General features: G+C 36.2%; 2 protein-coding genes across 2 annotated transcripts; both read left to right on the top strand.

The window, feature by feature from the left end:
* The first annotated feature begins 7,542 nt into the window (after positions 1-7,542).
* On the top strand, positions 7,543-9,381 carry LOC119665644. The gene has a single exon (XM_038074872.1). The coding sequence runs from the start codon at positions 7,543-7,545 to the stop codon at positions 9,379-9,381; it is 1,839 nt and encodes a 612-aa protein (XP_037930800.1).
* Positions 9,382-11,921: 2,540 nt separating this feature from the next.
* On the top strand, positions 11,922-13,766 carry LOC119665645. The gene is made up of 2 exons (XM_038074873.1): positions 11,922-12,051; positions 13,297-13,766. The coding sequence occupies exons 1-2, from the start codon at positions 11,922-11,924 to the stop codon at positions 13,764-13,766; spliced, it is 600 nt and encodes a 199-aa protein (XP_037930801.1).
* Positions 13,767-14,953: the final 1,187 nt, after the last annotated feature.

Genomic DNA, 14,953 nt, shown 5'->3' on the forward strand with positions numbered 1-14,953 from the left:
AAGAGGATTCGCCTGGAGAAGACTAGATGCTGCTACGTTAACGTGACATTGCAGGCGCTGTTTGTGTGTAAAGGTTGAAATCACCTCTAGCTAATTTCAACCATACTAATAAACCATAATAACCATAATAAATCTGACGTCAGACCGTCAGCATAAAAAGCAACAACAACAGTTACTAGTACAGTAACTTCAAAAGACATTTTAGTTACACATCACAATACACTATGTTTAACACGTAACATATATTTTAATTTCACTCACTGTTAGAACTTTAATATACTCTAAAATAAAATAGATTAATTTTATTTAATATATATATTATATTAAAATAACTCACAAGTAACACACCGCATCTGCATCGGTAACTCACGGAATGCATCTGAAATTATTATTACAATTAACAAAAAAAAATAAAGAAATGGATTTAAATATGTGAAGAATATACACACCTTATTTATTTACTATTTATATATTTATTTTATTTTTGTTCGTTTTATTAATTTTTGTTTTATCTTTTTTTTTATTTATTTATTAATAAATAAATGTAAATATTAAAAGCACAAATGTGCAATAAAAACATACATATTAATATACTGCAGACTTAATGTCTCCAATATCACATTTGTACATACATAATGGTTTTTGTAGTGCATCATTTGTTGCAATAAAAAAAATAATATATTCTATTACTCTTTACTCCTATGATATGGGCCTTTCGAGTACAAGAAGATAAAGCAACAAAGTATATCGAAAAATTATTTGAGGGGTTTCTTTACCATTCACTTCGTTACTAATCCATGTATATTAATAAAATAGAAAAATAAAAACAAGAAAGCCAAAAGAAACAGGCGTATAAAAACAATTGTGGGTTGCAATGAATTTGAACTGGACATCATACCAGTTGTGATTCGATCGAACATTGTTGCATGAGGTTGGGTGGATTTATTATAAATCCACCAGCAAAATAAAGTGGGTATTTCATTTGTATGAGCGTGGCACTTCTTTGTACTATAGATTCTTTGGTTGAACTGTATATGTATAAAGCACGGCGAATTCAAGTACGCACGAAAACACAAAGCACAGAAATTATACCCAAGCGAACAATAGTAACAAAAGACAAAAATAAACCAACGGCAAATGTACCGATGCACTATAGGAAAAGCTTCGGTCGTTTGAATATAAATAAACGCGCATTGCACAAGCAAGGAGACTTGGCTCTGTGAACTCAGATGATAAGCTAGTCCCGCTCAGGCTCATTCAGCCTATTGGTCAATTCGATCAAAATTTACCTTACAAGCTCGTTGAGCCTAACTGGTCTATCCAATTAAACTTAGATAACCCAGGCTCGTTGAGTCTACTGGCTCATTGGATCATTTATTGTTAAATTGTTCCTAACTAATCTGGCTCATTCAGTCAACATCACGTTCTATACAGGTCTTCCAGCACTACTAGGGGTTGAGATCCAGATTACAGCAAGGAGTAAATACGTAGCTTCCAAGACTTCCGTAGGACGATTTCATTTTAGAATATAAAGCCGTGTGTGTTTTTCTTTTATTTATTTCCGATGTACCAAGGCTGTGTTATTGGAATTAACTTCGAATTTATGAATCAGCTTTAGAATTAATCAAATCTATTTATTCCAGTTTAATCATCAAAAACAAATAACTTAGAATTTATAATATTAATTTATGAAATTTTAAAAGGAGGAATAAAAAGAGATAATAATCAAACTTCAAGTGAACTTTATTTCAGTATATAAGAATATTATTGCAACGAACCTGGACAGCCGCTTTGCTATCCCAGGAAACAAAACGACTGGAAAAATGGGTCGTTACAGTGTGCCATTGCACATTTCTTCGACTCTTCAGATATTGTTGGCATACGAAATCACGAAGTAGATCGCTATTTCTTACGTAAAATGGCACATTTATATTGTTTCGGAGTACCTTGTTTTGCAGGCGTTGAATAGTAGCAACACACCCCCAGAACTGTAAGCCGTAAGTCCAGATTGACTTTAGGGTATGTTTATATAAGAGGAGCTTGTTGTGCAAAGATAGTTTTGAACGTCTGCCAATGAGGTTGTATATATTGGTTAGCTTTAGATGTTAGCTTTTGACATGAACCTTCCAGCGTTCATGGCATCGAGGGTAATACCAAGGTATTTACCTTCATCGGTGTATGGGATTACAGCGATGTCAATGTATACTGATTTATAGGAAGTCTTTTTTAAACGAAATACTACGTGCACTGATTTGTTTGTATTTAACTTAATTCTCCATTTCTTGGCCCATGAATCAATGTGGTTGACGGCCTCCTGTAGTTTGACCGTTGCGGTTTTAATAGTGCTGTCTATTGCCAATATTATAGGTATCATCGGCAAAAGTAGCGGTAACATGCTGCTCTGCTGATGGATAATCGTGTGTGTATAGGAGATATAATAGTGGCCCCAGAATACTTCCTTGTGGTACACCAGCGGTTATCTTTTTTAAAGGTGAAAAAGTGTTTTCGTATTTGACGTTAAAATATCGGTCATCAAGGTATGATAAAAGCACTTCATAGTACTTTGTAGATAGCATGATTTTCAATTTTTGAAGCAAACCTGCATACCTTGTCGAAAGCTTGTGACACATCGAGAAATACGGCAGAACATACTTTTTTCTCTTCCATCGCGTTTTCTATGGTGCTAACAAATATATGTAGTTGGTCAATTGTTGAGTGATTTTTCCTAAAACCAAACTGATAGATTTGAATCAGTTTTTTTCCTCTATTATTGGTAACAGTCGCGTCAGTAGCAGTTTTTCGAATATTTTCGATAGGACCGACAGTAGAGATATTGGCCTGTATGAGGTTACCTCGTTTGGCGGTTAGCCATGCTTGGGTATCATGATGACCTCAGCGAATTTCCAGTATATTGGAACATATCTGATGCGAAAGCATGTATTGAGTAAGTTGGCCAGATAGTCAATACAATTTTTTGGCTGGTGGCGCAGGACTTCAGCCGTGATAAAATCGAATCCAGGTGATTTTTTGAGTTTCATGTTGTGTATTTCGTTTATAACTTCCTTTGGTGTAACTAAAGTTATATTTATTTCATTGTTGTGTATATTTTCGCTTGTCTGAAAGTCTTTTCTAGGTGCTCAGCAAACAATTTCGGCTTTTGCTGACTTGGTTTTGTCCACTGCGTTTCGGAGCGATGTGTTTTATTGTTTTGCTGAAAGATTTGGCCGCCTTCCATAAATAGTACTCAGTTTTCTTATCGGCTGTGAGACCGAGCAGATGCTGGTTGAATTTGTTGTTTTTGTATGATTTTAGTTTTAAATGTAGCTGTTTATTTGCTAAGTTAAATTTTGATTTGATTTCTGGAGATCTGATTTGTTGCCAGCGTTTGCGCAGTTTTCACTTTCGTGCAATTAACTCCATGATAAAGCGCGGATATTTTTTTCCACGGTAAACAAGTTTTGGGTGTACTATTCCAGGTTGCCTGTTAAAGTTGTTGAGTAAACTCAAGTACGGCATCATCGAGCTGCTCACTGGTAGTGATGTTATTGTATGTAATTATTAATTGCAGTTGCGTCTGAAAGTACTTCCAGAAGTGAGAGAATTCACCAACTTTGGTGAGCTTTGGATGTGTTCTGCATCTTACGATATTATTAGCTGCATTAGTGAATGGTCGAGCTCAGGTCAAAACGTTCGGTGATAGCTAAAAGAGCAGAAGGGACATTTTTATAGACAAAGAAGTCAATCAAGTCCGGAATTTCGTTGTTACTCGACGGCCAGTATGTTGGCTTACCAGTTGAAATTGAATTACAACCACTGCGTTGCATAGGTTTAAATAATTCTCGTCCTTTAGTTGTGATAAGTCTTGAACCCCATGAGGTTTGTTTTACGTTAAAGTCACCTCCAATTATGAAGCGACCTTGGAAACGATTTAGAAAAGCGAAATAATCTTCGCATTTTAGCTGGTGTCTTGGTGTCCTGTACAAAGCAGTTAAGGTCAGAGGTTGTTTCAATGTTTCGCCTGAAACGGATGTAGCTTGAAATTCCTGCGTGCTGATTTGTTCATTTAAGTGATGCTTGATGGTATTTTTTATTATTACAGCGCTGCCACCCCTTCTACAATTATCCAGGTGAGTGGTATGGTATAAGGAGTAGTGTTTAAAGTTGATATATGTAAAAAATATCTCTTAATATCATAAATATCACTTATCTCTTATCATAAATTAATATTTTAATCTCTTTTTTTGTTAACTTTATACTTACTATTGAATTATTCTTTTTTGTTAAAAGCAGTAATAAATGCACACTCGCAGCATACAGTTGTATTTTATTTCATGTGAAAACTATATTTTCTACATGGTGCCGAAACCCGGGAAGACAACTGTCGATATTCTAATATAATAGTGCAAGTAAAAAGCGATTTAATTAAAAAGCGAATTAAAAAAGAAATTTTTATCAAAATTATAAACGAAGAATATCTAACGGGCGAGTGTAAAAGAAACTTAAATACTTAAATTTTATAGTAAAATTTAAAAAGCGATTTAATTAAAAAGCGAATTAAAAAAGAAATTTTTATCAAAATTATAAACGAAGAATATCTAACGGGCGAGTGTAAAAGAAACTTAAATACTTAAATTTTATCGTAAAATAAAATTCATCATAAAATATGAGCGACCCACTATATAGGACATCGTGCCGCACACAACTTACAAAGTTGTGTAATCAGATCAATAATTATTTGAACGAGCCTGATAACATTACTGAAGAAGGTCTGGCTATTAACCTGAAGCGGCTTCAGAACGCCCACGAAAAGTTAAAAAGGCTGATGAAATGGTTCAGGATGACAAAGATTTTGACATAGTAATTGATTATGATGACAAAGCAATAGCAGTTATTGCGAAACTTGAATACAACATACAGCGGCTGAAGATTTCCAGCAACGAACCATTTCACTCAGACCTTAAGGAAAGTATAATTCAGGGCTTTGAAAATTCCAATAACAGTAACGGAGTCAGACTTAAACCTATAGAATTGAAAAAATTTAACGGAGCATTTGAAAGTTGGTTGCCCTTTTGGGAGCAATTTAAAGTAGCTGTACATGATAATAAAAAGCTAGATGCAGCAACAAAATTTAATTATTTAAATGAAGCGTTAGTCGGTGAAGCAGCAGCGAAAATAGCGGGATTCATTCCAACAGAAGCATGTTACAAAGACGCTTTAAATTTGTTGTTGGAAGAATATGGAGACAGAGAAAAGATAATCGAAAAGTACATCCAAAAATTACTTAACGTTCAACCTGTACATTCATCATCGAATATAAAAGGTTTACGAAGTTTGTATAATGAAACAAAATCATCAATTAGAACACTCACGGCTCTCGGCGTTCCTTCTTCTCAATACACAATCATGGTATACTCTCTAATATTAAAAGCAATTCCTCCGAATATAAGAGTAGAATTTCATAAAGAGAAAAAAAGAGGTATTCACCATTCGACTATGCTCAATTCAACGGCGACAGAAAATGGTGAAAGCATAACAAAAATAAAATATGATGATCAGCTGATAACGTTATTAGAACATATCAGAATTGAAGTAGAAGCATTAGAAAAAGCAACAATGTCAACTCACTGCAATGCAGATAAAAGGGAAAATGACAAAACAAAGACAGCACGAGGCACAGCCGTTGGTTTATATTCTTCTGAGCAAATTTACAGAAATTGCATTTTTTGTAAACGCGCAAATCATAATACAAGTGATTGCAAAGACAAAACAATTGGAATTAATCAAAAGAAAAATATATTAAAAGGTCAAGGTAGGTGCTTCAGATGTGGTAAGGCAAATCATACTTCTAAGTTTTGTAAAAATCAGTGGATAAAATGTTCCATTTGCAGTGGTCGCCATATGAGTGCTATTTGTGAGAATAAAACGTTTAAACTAAACAGCGTAGACAATTTGGTTGAACGCCAATCGGTAACAACTACAAAGGAAAAACCAGCATTGCCTGAAACAAGCACATCAAATTCATCAGTAGCTCTGAACACAATGTCAAATGTTGGAAAAAATGAAGTTTATTTACAAACCGCTAAAGCGATAGTTTCAAGTGATGAATCTAAATGTTTAACAAGAGTGATTATGGACAATGGAAGTCAAGGAACATATGTTACCGAATATTTGGCAAAGCAGCTACAATTACCGGTCTACCTTCATAATAATAAAAATAATGCTCTAAATCGACTCAAAACTCTTAGTTCTAAATTATTTAAAGATCATAATAAACTAATCGAATACGACACTGGAATGCGCGAGCTAATTAATTCTGGAATAGCAGGGGAAGTACCAGATGGCCATAGTAATGAGCGAACATATTACATGCCGCATCGTCCAGTGTACAGAGAAGATAAAATTACAACAAAAATGCGCATTGTGTTCGACGCCTCTTCAAGTAACCCAGGAATGGCATCACTTAATGATATGCTTGATTCAGGTGAGAACTTATTGGCAGATTTAACTTCGATATTGCTAAGATTTCGTTGTCACAAAATTGCAATGAGTGCAGATATAGAAAAAGCATTTTTACAAATTTCATTAAATCAGAATGATAGAGATAGTCATCGTTTCCTCTGGTATAAAAATTTAAGAGATGATAACAAACCAGCGGAAATTGCAACTTATCGAATGGCAAGGGTAACTTTTGGTGTAACATCTAGTCCTTTCTTGTTAGCGTCGACAATGCAGCAACATCTGCAAGGCAATGTTGAGCAATATGGTTTAATATGTGACAAACTAAAAAACTCATTTTACGTAGACGACTTAATAATTAGTATATCAACTGTTCAAGAAGCTGAATATTTATACCTCATTGCAACGAAAATAATGAAAATAGGTGGTTTTAATTTGCGGAAATGGACCTCCAACAGCGAAGACTTACGACGAAAATTTGAATAAAATAATGAAGAGCAGCATCCGATACAAAAGGTGCTTGGCGTTTTATGGAACATTTATGAAGATAATTTATTTATAAATTTAGATCACTGTATAGAGATTTCTCGGAATTTAAGACCCACTAAACGCAATGTATTAAAGATTATGGCTGGAGTTTATGATCCCTTAGGATTTTTAGGTCCGTTTACTGTAAAAATCAAAACACTATTGCAGAGGATATGGAAAGAAAATTTAGACTGGGACTCTACCTTACCTGAAAGCTTAGCGGATGATTTTAATAAATGGTGTGATGATTTACATAATTTAAAATATTTTACTATTAGTCGATGCCTGGTAAGATCCAATTTGTCAACAATTCAGCTACATGTATTTGCAGATGCGAGCCCGATTGCATACGGAGCTGTTGCATACCTACGAGAAATTTTGTCTAGTGGCAAAATTTTTACAAGCTTTATATGTTCTAAAAACAGAGTAAGTCCTATTAAAAATAAAAATAAAAGCGAACTCACTTTACCAAAGTTAGAGCTAACAGCCGCGCTTATTGCAGCCAGATTAGCAAATTTTTTAAAGCTTGAGTTAAACATAAATTTTTCTTCTATTAACATGTGGACAGATTCAAGTATAGCTCTGCAATGGATAACTGGAGACGGTAAACAAGTAAAACAAAATATCAGCTCAAAAGTAAGCGAAATTAACAAACTAACAAATGTATATGACTGGCGTCATTGTGATGGCAAATGTAATCCAGCAGATCTGTTAACTCGTGGTATAAAAGCCAAACAATTGATGCAGTCAGAATTATGGAAATGGGGTCCATCATGGCTTATCATGGAAAGCAACGAATGGAATATAAGCAAAATTGAGGATAGCGCAACTCTTATCACAAAAGTACTTCAAGAAGAGAATGTTTGCAATATATCTAAGGAAACTATATTTGATATACAAAAGTTTAGTAAATTACGGAAAATGTTAAGAGTTACCGCACACGTATTTCGATTTTTAAGGAATATAAAAAATAAAGGAATTCAGCAATCTATAAATACTGAATTGGAGAAGATTGATGATTTGACTCTAGAGGAATTAAATAAAGCGGAAGTTTATTGGATTGGTTGTGCACAAAGTGAGTATTTTTTGTCAGAAATAATATCGTTGAAGAAAGGACAAAAAATTGGAGCGGAATCAAAAATTTTACAATTGAATCCCATTTTAATAGATGGGTTACTGAGACTTTCTTGTCGTTTACCAACGACTGATTATGAAAATCTAAGCAATCCAATTATATTACCAAAGGAGTCATATTTATCTAAGTTGATTGTTTTGGAAGCGCACCAAAAGTTTATGCACAGTGGAATTAATGCTACCTTAGCTAAGATTCGAAAGCGATTTTGGGTTGTTAAAGGCCGGCAACTTATTAAAAGCGTTGTACAGCGGTGTATAATTTGCAAAAGGCTGCATGGGAAAAATGCATCTGAAAACTGGACGGATTTACCTATCGAACGGGTCACTGTATCCAAACCATTTGAAACCACTGGCATAGACTTTGCTGGTCCGTTATATATAACTTCTACTGACAACAAAAATGATTTTAAAAAAGCGTATATAATGTTGTTTACCTGTGCAGCAACTAGAGGAATCCATTTGGAGCTGGTAGCAGATTTAACTGTTGAAAGCTGTATAAACGCACTAAGAAAATTTATTGCAAGGCGTGGCACCCCCTCTATTATTATATCAGACAATGCGAAAACTTTTAAAAGAAGTTGTATGGAAGTGCAAAAGCTTGAACAACTAATGGAGAAAACCAGAATCAACCAAGTTTCTGTAGCCAATGGCATTAAGTGGAAGTTTATTCCAGAACGTGCAGCGTGGTGGGGTGGATTTTGGGAGCGGCTTGTACGAACTGTAAAAAACTGTTTAAAGGCAGCAATTGGGAAAGCAAGGCTGACTTTTTATGAAATGGATACTTTACTAACAGAAGTAGAAAGTGTGGTAAATCAAAGACCACTCACCTATATTACTACTGACTGTAACGATTTGGCGCCGTTAACACCTGCACATTTTTTGGGAGAATGTGGTGTGTTAAGCAAAGAAAATTTCTTGTCTGACGGCAGCACTATAGCAAAAATGTGGCAATCCAGAACTTATATTTTAAAGCGTTACTTAAAACGATGGCAGGACGAATACTTAACTCAATTACGCTCAATTCATCTTAATAAGTCTAAACCAACAAAATCTATAAATATTGTCGATGTAGTATTGGTCAAAGATGAACATCAATCAAGACTTCTTTGGCGAATGGCAGTGGTGGTAGCTACTTACATTGGACGAGATGGGCGTGCCAGAGCGTGCGATGTCAGACTCAAAGACCAGAAAATTATGAGAAGACCTATTCAACTACTATATCCGCTTGAATTAATATGCGATTCGCCGGGTCCCAGGATGTAAAAAATATCTCTTAATATCATAAATATCACTTATCTCTTATCATAAATTAATATTTTAATCTCTTTTTTTGTTAACTTTATACTTACTATTGAATTATTCTTTTTTGTTAAAAGCAGTAATAAATGCACACTCGCAGCATACAGTTGTATTTTATTTCATGTGAAAACTATATTTTCTACAATATAAGATTGTTTCGTAAAATGAGTCTCAGCGATTATGGTAATATCAATTTTTCATTATTAAGCAATATTTCTAGTTAATTTTTGTGTTTGGTTAGGCCATTTGCGTTCCATAAAATAAGTTTTAGACATAGTCTAAAAACTACATATTATACTCTAGAGCACCCAACCGTTTATCGAATGCTGTTTAAAATTACACATATATCAATCTGGCAACCACTGTGTGTGGGCATTTTTTATCTATTGGCAAGGTTTTCTTTTAGTGTGTGTGCGAGCTAGCGAGGCGATCGATCGAGTTTTCGTGCCGTGCAGTTATTTATTATTCTTCATTTATTTCTTTATTAAGTAAATTTTTTTATAGTATTATTAGTTGTTAAAGTAGTGAAATAAAATTTGATGGAGCAACATATCTTTTGCGTTCAATTGTGTATTGCTGTCTACGATTATCGCGTGCTTCGTCTAGCCTCTAGGCATATTTCTCAAGTTATAGCCACTGGGCGTATTTTCAAATTTATAGCCGCTGGGCATATCTTTCACATTTTATAGCCGCTGGGCACAATTAGTTACTTTGGATTTGACAAGCCGCTGGGCACAATTATTTACTTTGGATTCGAAAACAATCGCATTTGATTCGCATACAATCTGAAAATGCACAAAATCGCAAGAAAATTGGAAGCTACGCAATCCATGCTGAAAAACTTCTCCACCAACATACGGAAAACGGTTAAAAGCAAGCAAACAAAAGGTTTCTTTACTGCAAGAAAAAATCTCTTGGAAAGTTATTGGACACAGTACCAGGAAGCTCGAGAAAATTTGTTGCCCTATATTCATGACGGTGCAAAGGTGGAAAAAGCGAGTGACTCAATAAAAGCGTTAGTCAGCGAAGACAGTTACATGGTTATTGAAATGATTTATTTGGAAGTGATGGGAGAGCTTATCGATGCGTTAGCAAACACTGAAGTTATAGACTCTTCAGGTAACAACGAAACTGATATTAAAAGTATGTCAAGCATGGAATTGACGTCTAATCTGCCACGCATTAAAATTCCGTCGTTTGATGGTAATTATCTGCACTGATATGCATTTAAGGATTTATTCACGTCAGTTGTATCAAATAACGTTGTATTGTCTAATACACAGAAACTTCAATCCTTAAAAGATGCTTTAGTGTTGGACGCTCAACACGCCCTAGACAATATTACTACAACAGATTCACATTGGGCAGTAGCATGGAGTTTACTCGTCCACAAGTATGAGAACAAAAGGATCATTCTTAATGCGTATTTACAACAAATTATTAATGTAACAACGGTGTCTGATGATTCACCAAATGGTTTAATCTTGTTATGTGATACCATCACGTCAGCTGTGCGTGCGTTAGAACAATTGGGTCGTCCAGTACAGCATTGGGACGATTGGTTGGTCTTTACCCTTCTCCAAAAATAAGACACGAAAACACTTTCAGCTTGGGAGCTGTCAACAAACAGTTTAGAACAAATTCCAAAGTTTGAGGAGCTGGTCAATTTCCTAGAAAATCGAATAAATTCGCTGGAGGTAGTTAATAGCATGACCGATAACTCTAATCAGGAGAAAAGGTTTGTAACATCTATCAGAACAAAGGGGTTCGTGAAAAGCCATCATACCACTGTTCAACAATGCGTGTATTGCCAAGGTAAGCTGGCATATTGCGCAGAATATTGGCAAATGACTGGAACAAAGAGATATGAGGTAGTCAGAGCTGCAAGGTTGTGTTTCAATTGTTTGAAAACGGGACACATGGGTCATAATTGCCCATCGAAATATCGGTGTCTGCAATGTAATGCAGCACATCATACATTACTACATGATCATAGTGGAAGTAGTGGAGAAAAGAATTACTCAAATATACCGGAAAAGACCACTGAAGCGACTAAGAAATACACTGTCACATCAAATAACACATACATTTCCAGTGCTAATCAAGGTGCTCGAACTTTACATCTACAGACTGTTTTAATTGGCACTGCATTGATAGCGGTAAGGAGTCCTTCCGGCCAGAAGCTTATTGTGCGTGCTCTTTTGGATAGCGCGTCGGAAGCAACGTTTGTCAGCGAGTTCATCATGCAGCGATTAAAATTGGACAAAACAAATATCATAGTGCCGGTGAATGGTGCAAATGGCGAAAAGGTCGCCAATTCAAGAGGAATGATTTCATTCACAATCTATTCGCTAAAATCCGATTTCAACATAAATTGTATTGCCCTAATACTTCCACGAGTGGGTAGCATTACCCCAACCATTCCCATACCGAAAGAAGCGCTTGGTGAGTTTATGAATTTAGATTTAGCTGATCCTTAATTACAGGTTCCGGGGGCAGTCGATATGATTTTGAGCACTGCAGATTATGCTGCTATTGTCTATGAGCGACTAAAACGGCATCCAACTAACAATATTGTTGCTCAATATACGCAACTCGGTTGGGTAATTTTTGGTGGACTGTCGCGACCAAAGGGTATTTCAGTGAAAGGACAAATTAATTGCTGTCATACTCGGACAACATTGCACGAAGTGCTACATAAATTTTGGGAATTGGAAGAAATAACAAACCACACTCCGTTAACAAAAGATGAAATATACTGTGAAGTCTTCTTTGAGCGTACAACTGTACACTCCAATCGAAGCTGCAGAAAAATTGCACGAACTTCAGGGGCTTCTAGCAACTGCAGGCTTCACTTTACGTAAATTTAATTCGAATTCAAATGAAGTTTTAAGCACTCTGACTGAAGACGTGAAAGCTCACACCGATGATGTGGGAATTAACACCGAGTAAAAAACTAAGACACTTGGTGTTACTTGGTATATAAAATCCGACAGCTTTGGTTACAACGTCAATGTAACTTGTGACAACCATCATTACACAAAACGACTAATGTTGTCTGACATATCAAAGTTATTTGATCCACTTGGGTTCTTGGCGCCTGTTATCATTCGAGGAAAGATGTTTTTGCAACAACTCTGGCGTACTGGATCAGATTGAGATGATCCCTTGTCAATAGAGACGGCAAATATTTGGCATAACTTTCGTATTAACTTACAACAATTACATCACATTCGAATCCCACGTTGGATAAACACCACTTCGACAAGTGCAATTAAATTACACGCATTTGGTGATTCATCAAATCAAGCATATGCGGCTGCATATGCATTACATGTTTTCGTCAAGCCTGTCGACCGCAAGCACAAATTATGGGTAACTTACCTCTAGCACGGTGTAACATATCACAACCATTCATGCACACGGGCGTGGATTATGTTGGTCCATTTAATGTGAGAGCAACAAGAGGGAGAGGCCATCGTACTTACAAGGGGTATGTGGCTCTATTTATATGTTTTATTACCCGAGCTATTCATTTGGAACTTGTGAGTGATATGACATCTGAAACATTTCTAGCAGCGTTAAAGCGATTTGTATCAGTCCGTGGCATATGCTCAGATATGTACAGCGATCGTGGTACATCCTTTGTCGGTGCTGATGCTTTAATGAAAGATGAAATTAAATTATTTAAAAAACAAATTGAAGCTGGGTCTGTGCTTGCATCAACCGTTGGCATAAATTGACACTTTATACCACCCGCAGCGCCTCATTTCGGTGGCCTATGGGAGGCAGGAGTAAAAAGCATGAAATTTCATCTTTAGCGTGTAGAAAACACGGCAACTTTATTTTTCGAAGAATTTTACACGTTATTAAAACAAGTCGAAAATTGTTTAAATTCGCGGCCGCTTACGGCTCTATCTGACGACCCCACAGACTTATCAGCGTTATCACCAGGACACTTTTTGATTGGACGAGCGCCATCTGCCGCACCTGAATCTAATTTGCTAAATACAAAGATTGGTGTACTATTCCGATGGAAAATGTTAAGCCAGATGTATCAAGACTTTTGGCGCCGTTGGTCCCAAGAATTTTTAACACAATTACATGCTAAAAACAAATGGAATAAAAGACAAACAAATGTCACAGCCAGTCAACTGGTCCTAATTCGAGATGAACGATTGCCTCTAAGCTCCTGGTTGCTTGGCCGCATTATCCAAGTCCATCCTGGCACGGACGGTGCTGTTCGTGTTGTAACCATAAAAACACAGTCCGCCATTGTGAAACGGCCAATTTCGAAGATCTCTGTTTTACCAATCGACATTGAAGGACGTCCTGAAGCAAGCGAGTAATATAGACGCAAGATCCGGTCGTATTTCCACGTCTAGGTGGGAGAAATGTTTAAAATTACATATATCAATCTGGGAACCACTGTGTGTGGGCTGCTTTTACCTGTTAGCAAGTTGTTGTGTCTTCCTGTGCGAGCAAGCGTCGTGTTCGGTCGAGTTTCTTGTCGTGCAGTTGATTTGTATTTTTGAATTAATGTATTAAGTAAATTTTAAAATATCATATATATATTGTGAATTAAAAATATTAAAAATAAAATTTTGATGTGAAGAAAACCAAACTACGGTCTTAAAATTAAAAAACCGCATTAATCGAACAGCTCCTTTATCAAAAAGCTATAGGTAAAAGGTGGGGATTGCAACCACGTATCGCTTAATGGCTATACACTGCTGTCAATAGACCAATACTTCTGTATGGCATAGCCATATGGTGGACAGCTCTTGATAAATCTTCGTACTGTACTGTACTTAACAGGGTTCAACGCAGGGCTGAACTCTGTATTAGTGGTGCTCTGTGTACAACACCATCTATGGCATTAGATTTAATGCTACACTTAATGCCACTTGACATTATCAGTAAGCAGTTGGCAGCATCATCTGCCCTAAGACTTAAGGCTACTTCACAATAGAAGGCTAGTGACTATGGGCACGGCTCGATTCTAAATATTTTCAATCCTATTTCAAATAACATTGACTACACCTCTCCGATTTTGATAGAAAATTTATTTTTAGATTCTCATCCAGGGAAGCTTGGTTATCAGGAAGTCCCTCCCCAGGTGAGGTTCTGCAAATTTTTACTGATGGTTCAATGGCTGGAAGCGGCGTAGGCAGTGGAGTTTTCTCAGAGGGGCTGAATATATCCTCCTGCTATAGGCTTCCGGATCACTGTAGTGTTTTTCAGGCAGAAGTAATTGCCATTAAAGAAGCTTTAGCTTGTCTAGAAGTAGGTAATATACTTGAAAAGAAAATATATATACTATCGGATAGTCAAGCTGCTTTAAAGTCCTTGTGTTCTGTCCAATTCACATCTAGGACGGTCTTTGACTGCTACACATCTCTAAATGAGATGTCGACGCCGTTCAATATTTTTCTAATCTGGGTTCCCGGTCATAGGAATATTTATGGCATTTGTAAAGTAGACGAGCTAGCCAGACGTGGTGCTTCAGGGAACCACTCGGAACACCTAAACAATC

This window comes from Teleopsis dalmanni, chromosome 1, assembly GCF_002237135.1.
Source record: "Teleopsis dalmanni isolate 2A chromosome 1, ASM223713v2, whole genome shotgun sequence".
In the NCBI taxonomy this organism is placed as follows: Eukaryota; Metazoa; Arthropoda; class Insecta; order Diptera; family Diopsidae; genus Teleopsis; species Teleopsis dalmanni.

Coding starts and splice junctions, on each gene's coding strand:
- LOC119665644 (XM_038074872.1), top strand. CDS start 7,543: ATGTGGACAGATTCAAGTATAGCTCTGCAATGGATAACTGGAGACGGT.
- LOC119665645 (XM_038074873.1), top strand. CDS start 11,922: ATGATTTTGAGCACTGCAGATTATGCTGCTATTGTCTATGAGCGACTA. Junction 12,052..13,296: donor TGGACTGTCGCGACCAAAGG/GTATTTCAGTGA, acceptor TATTAAAACAAG/TCGAAAATTGTTTAAATTCG.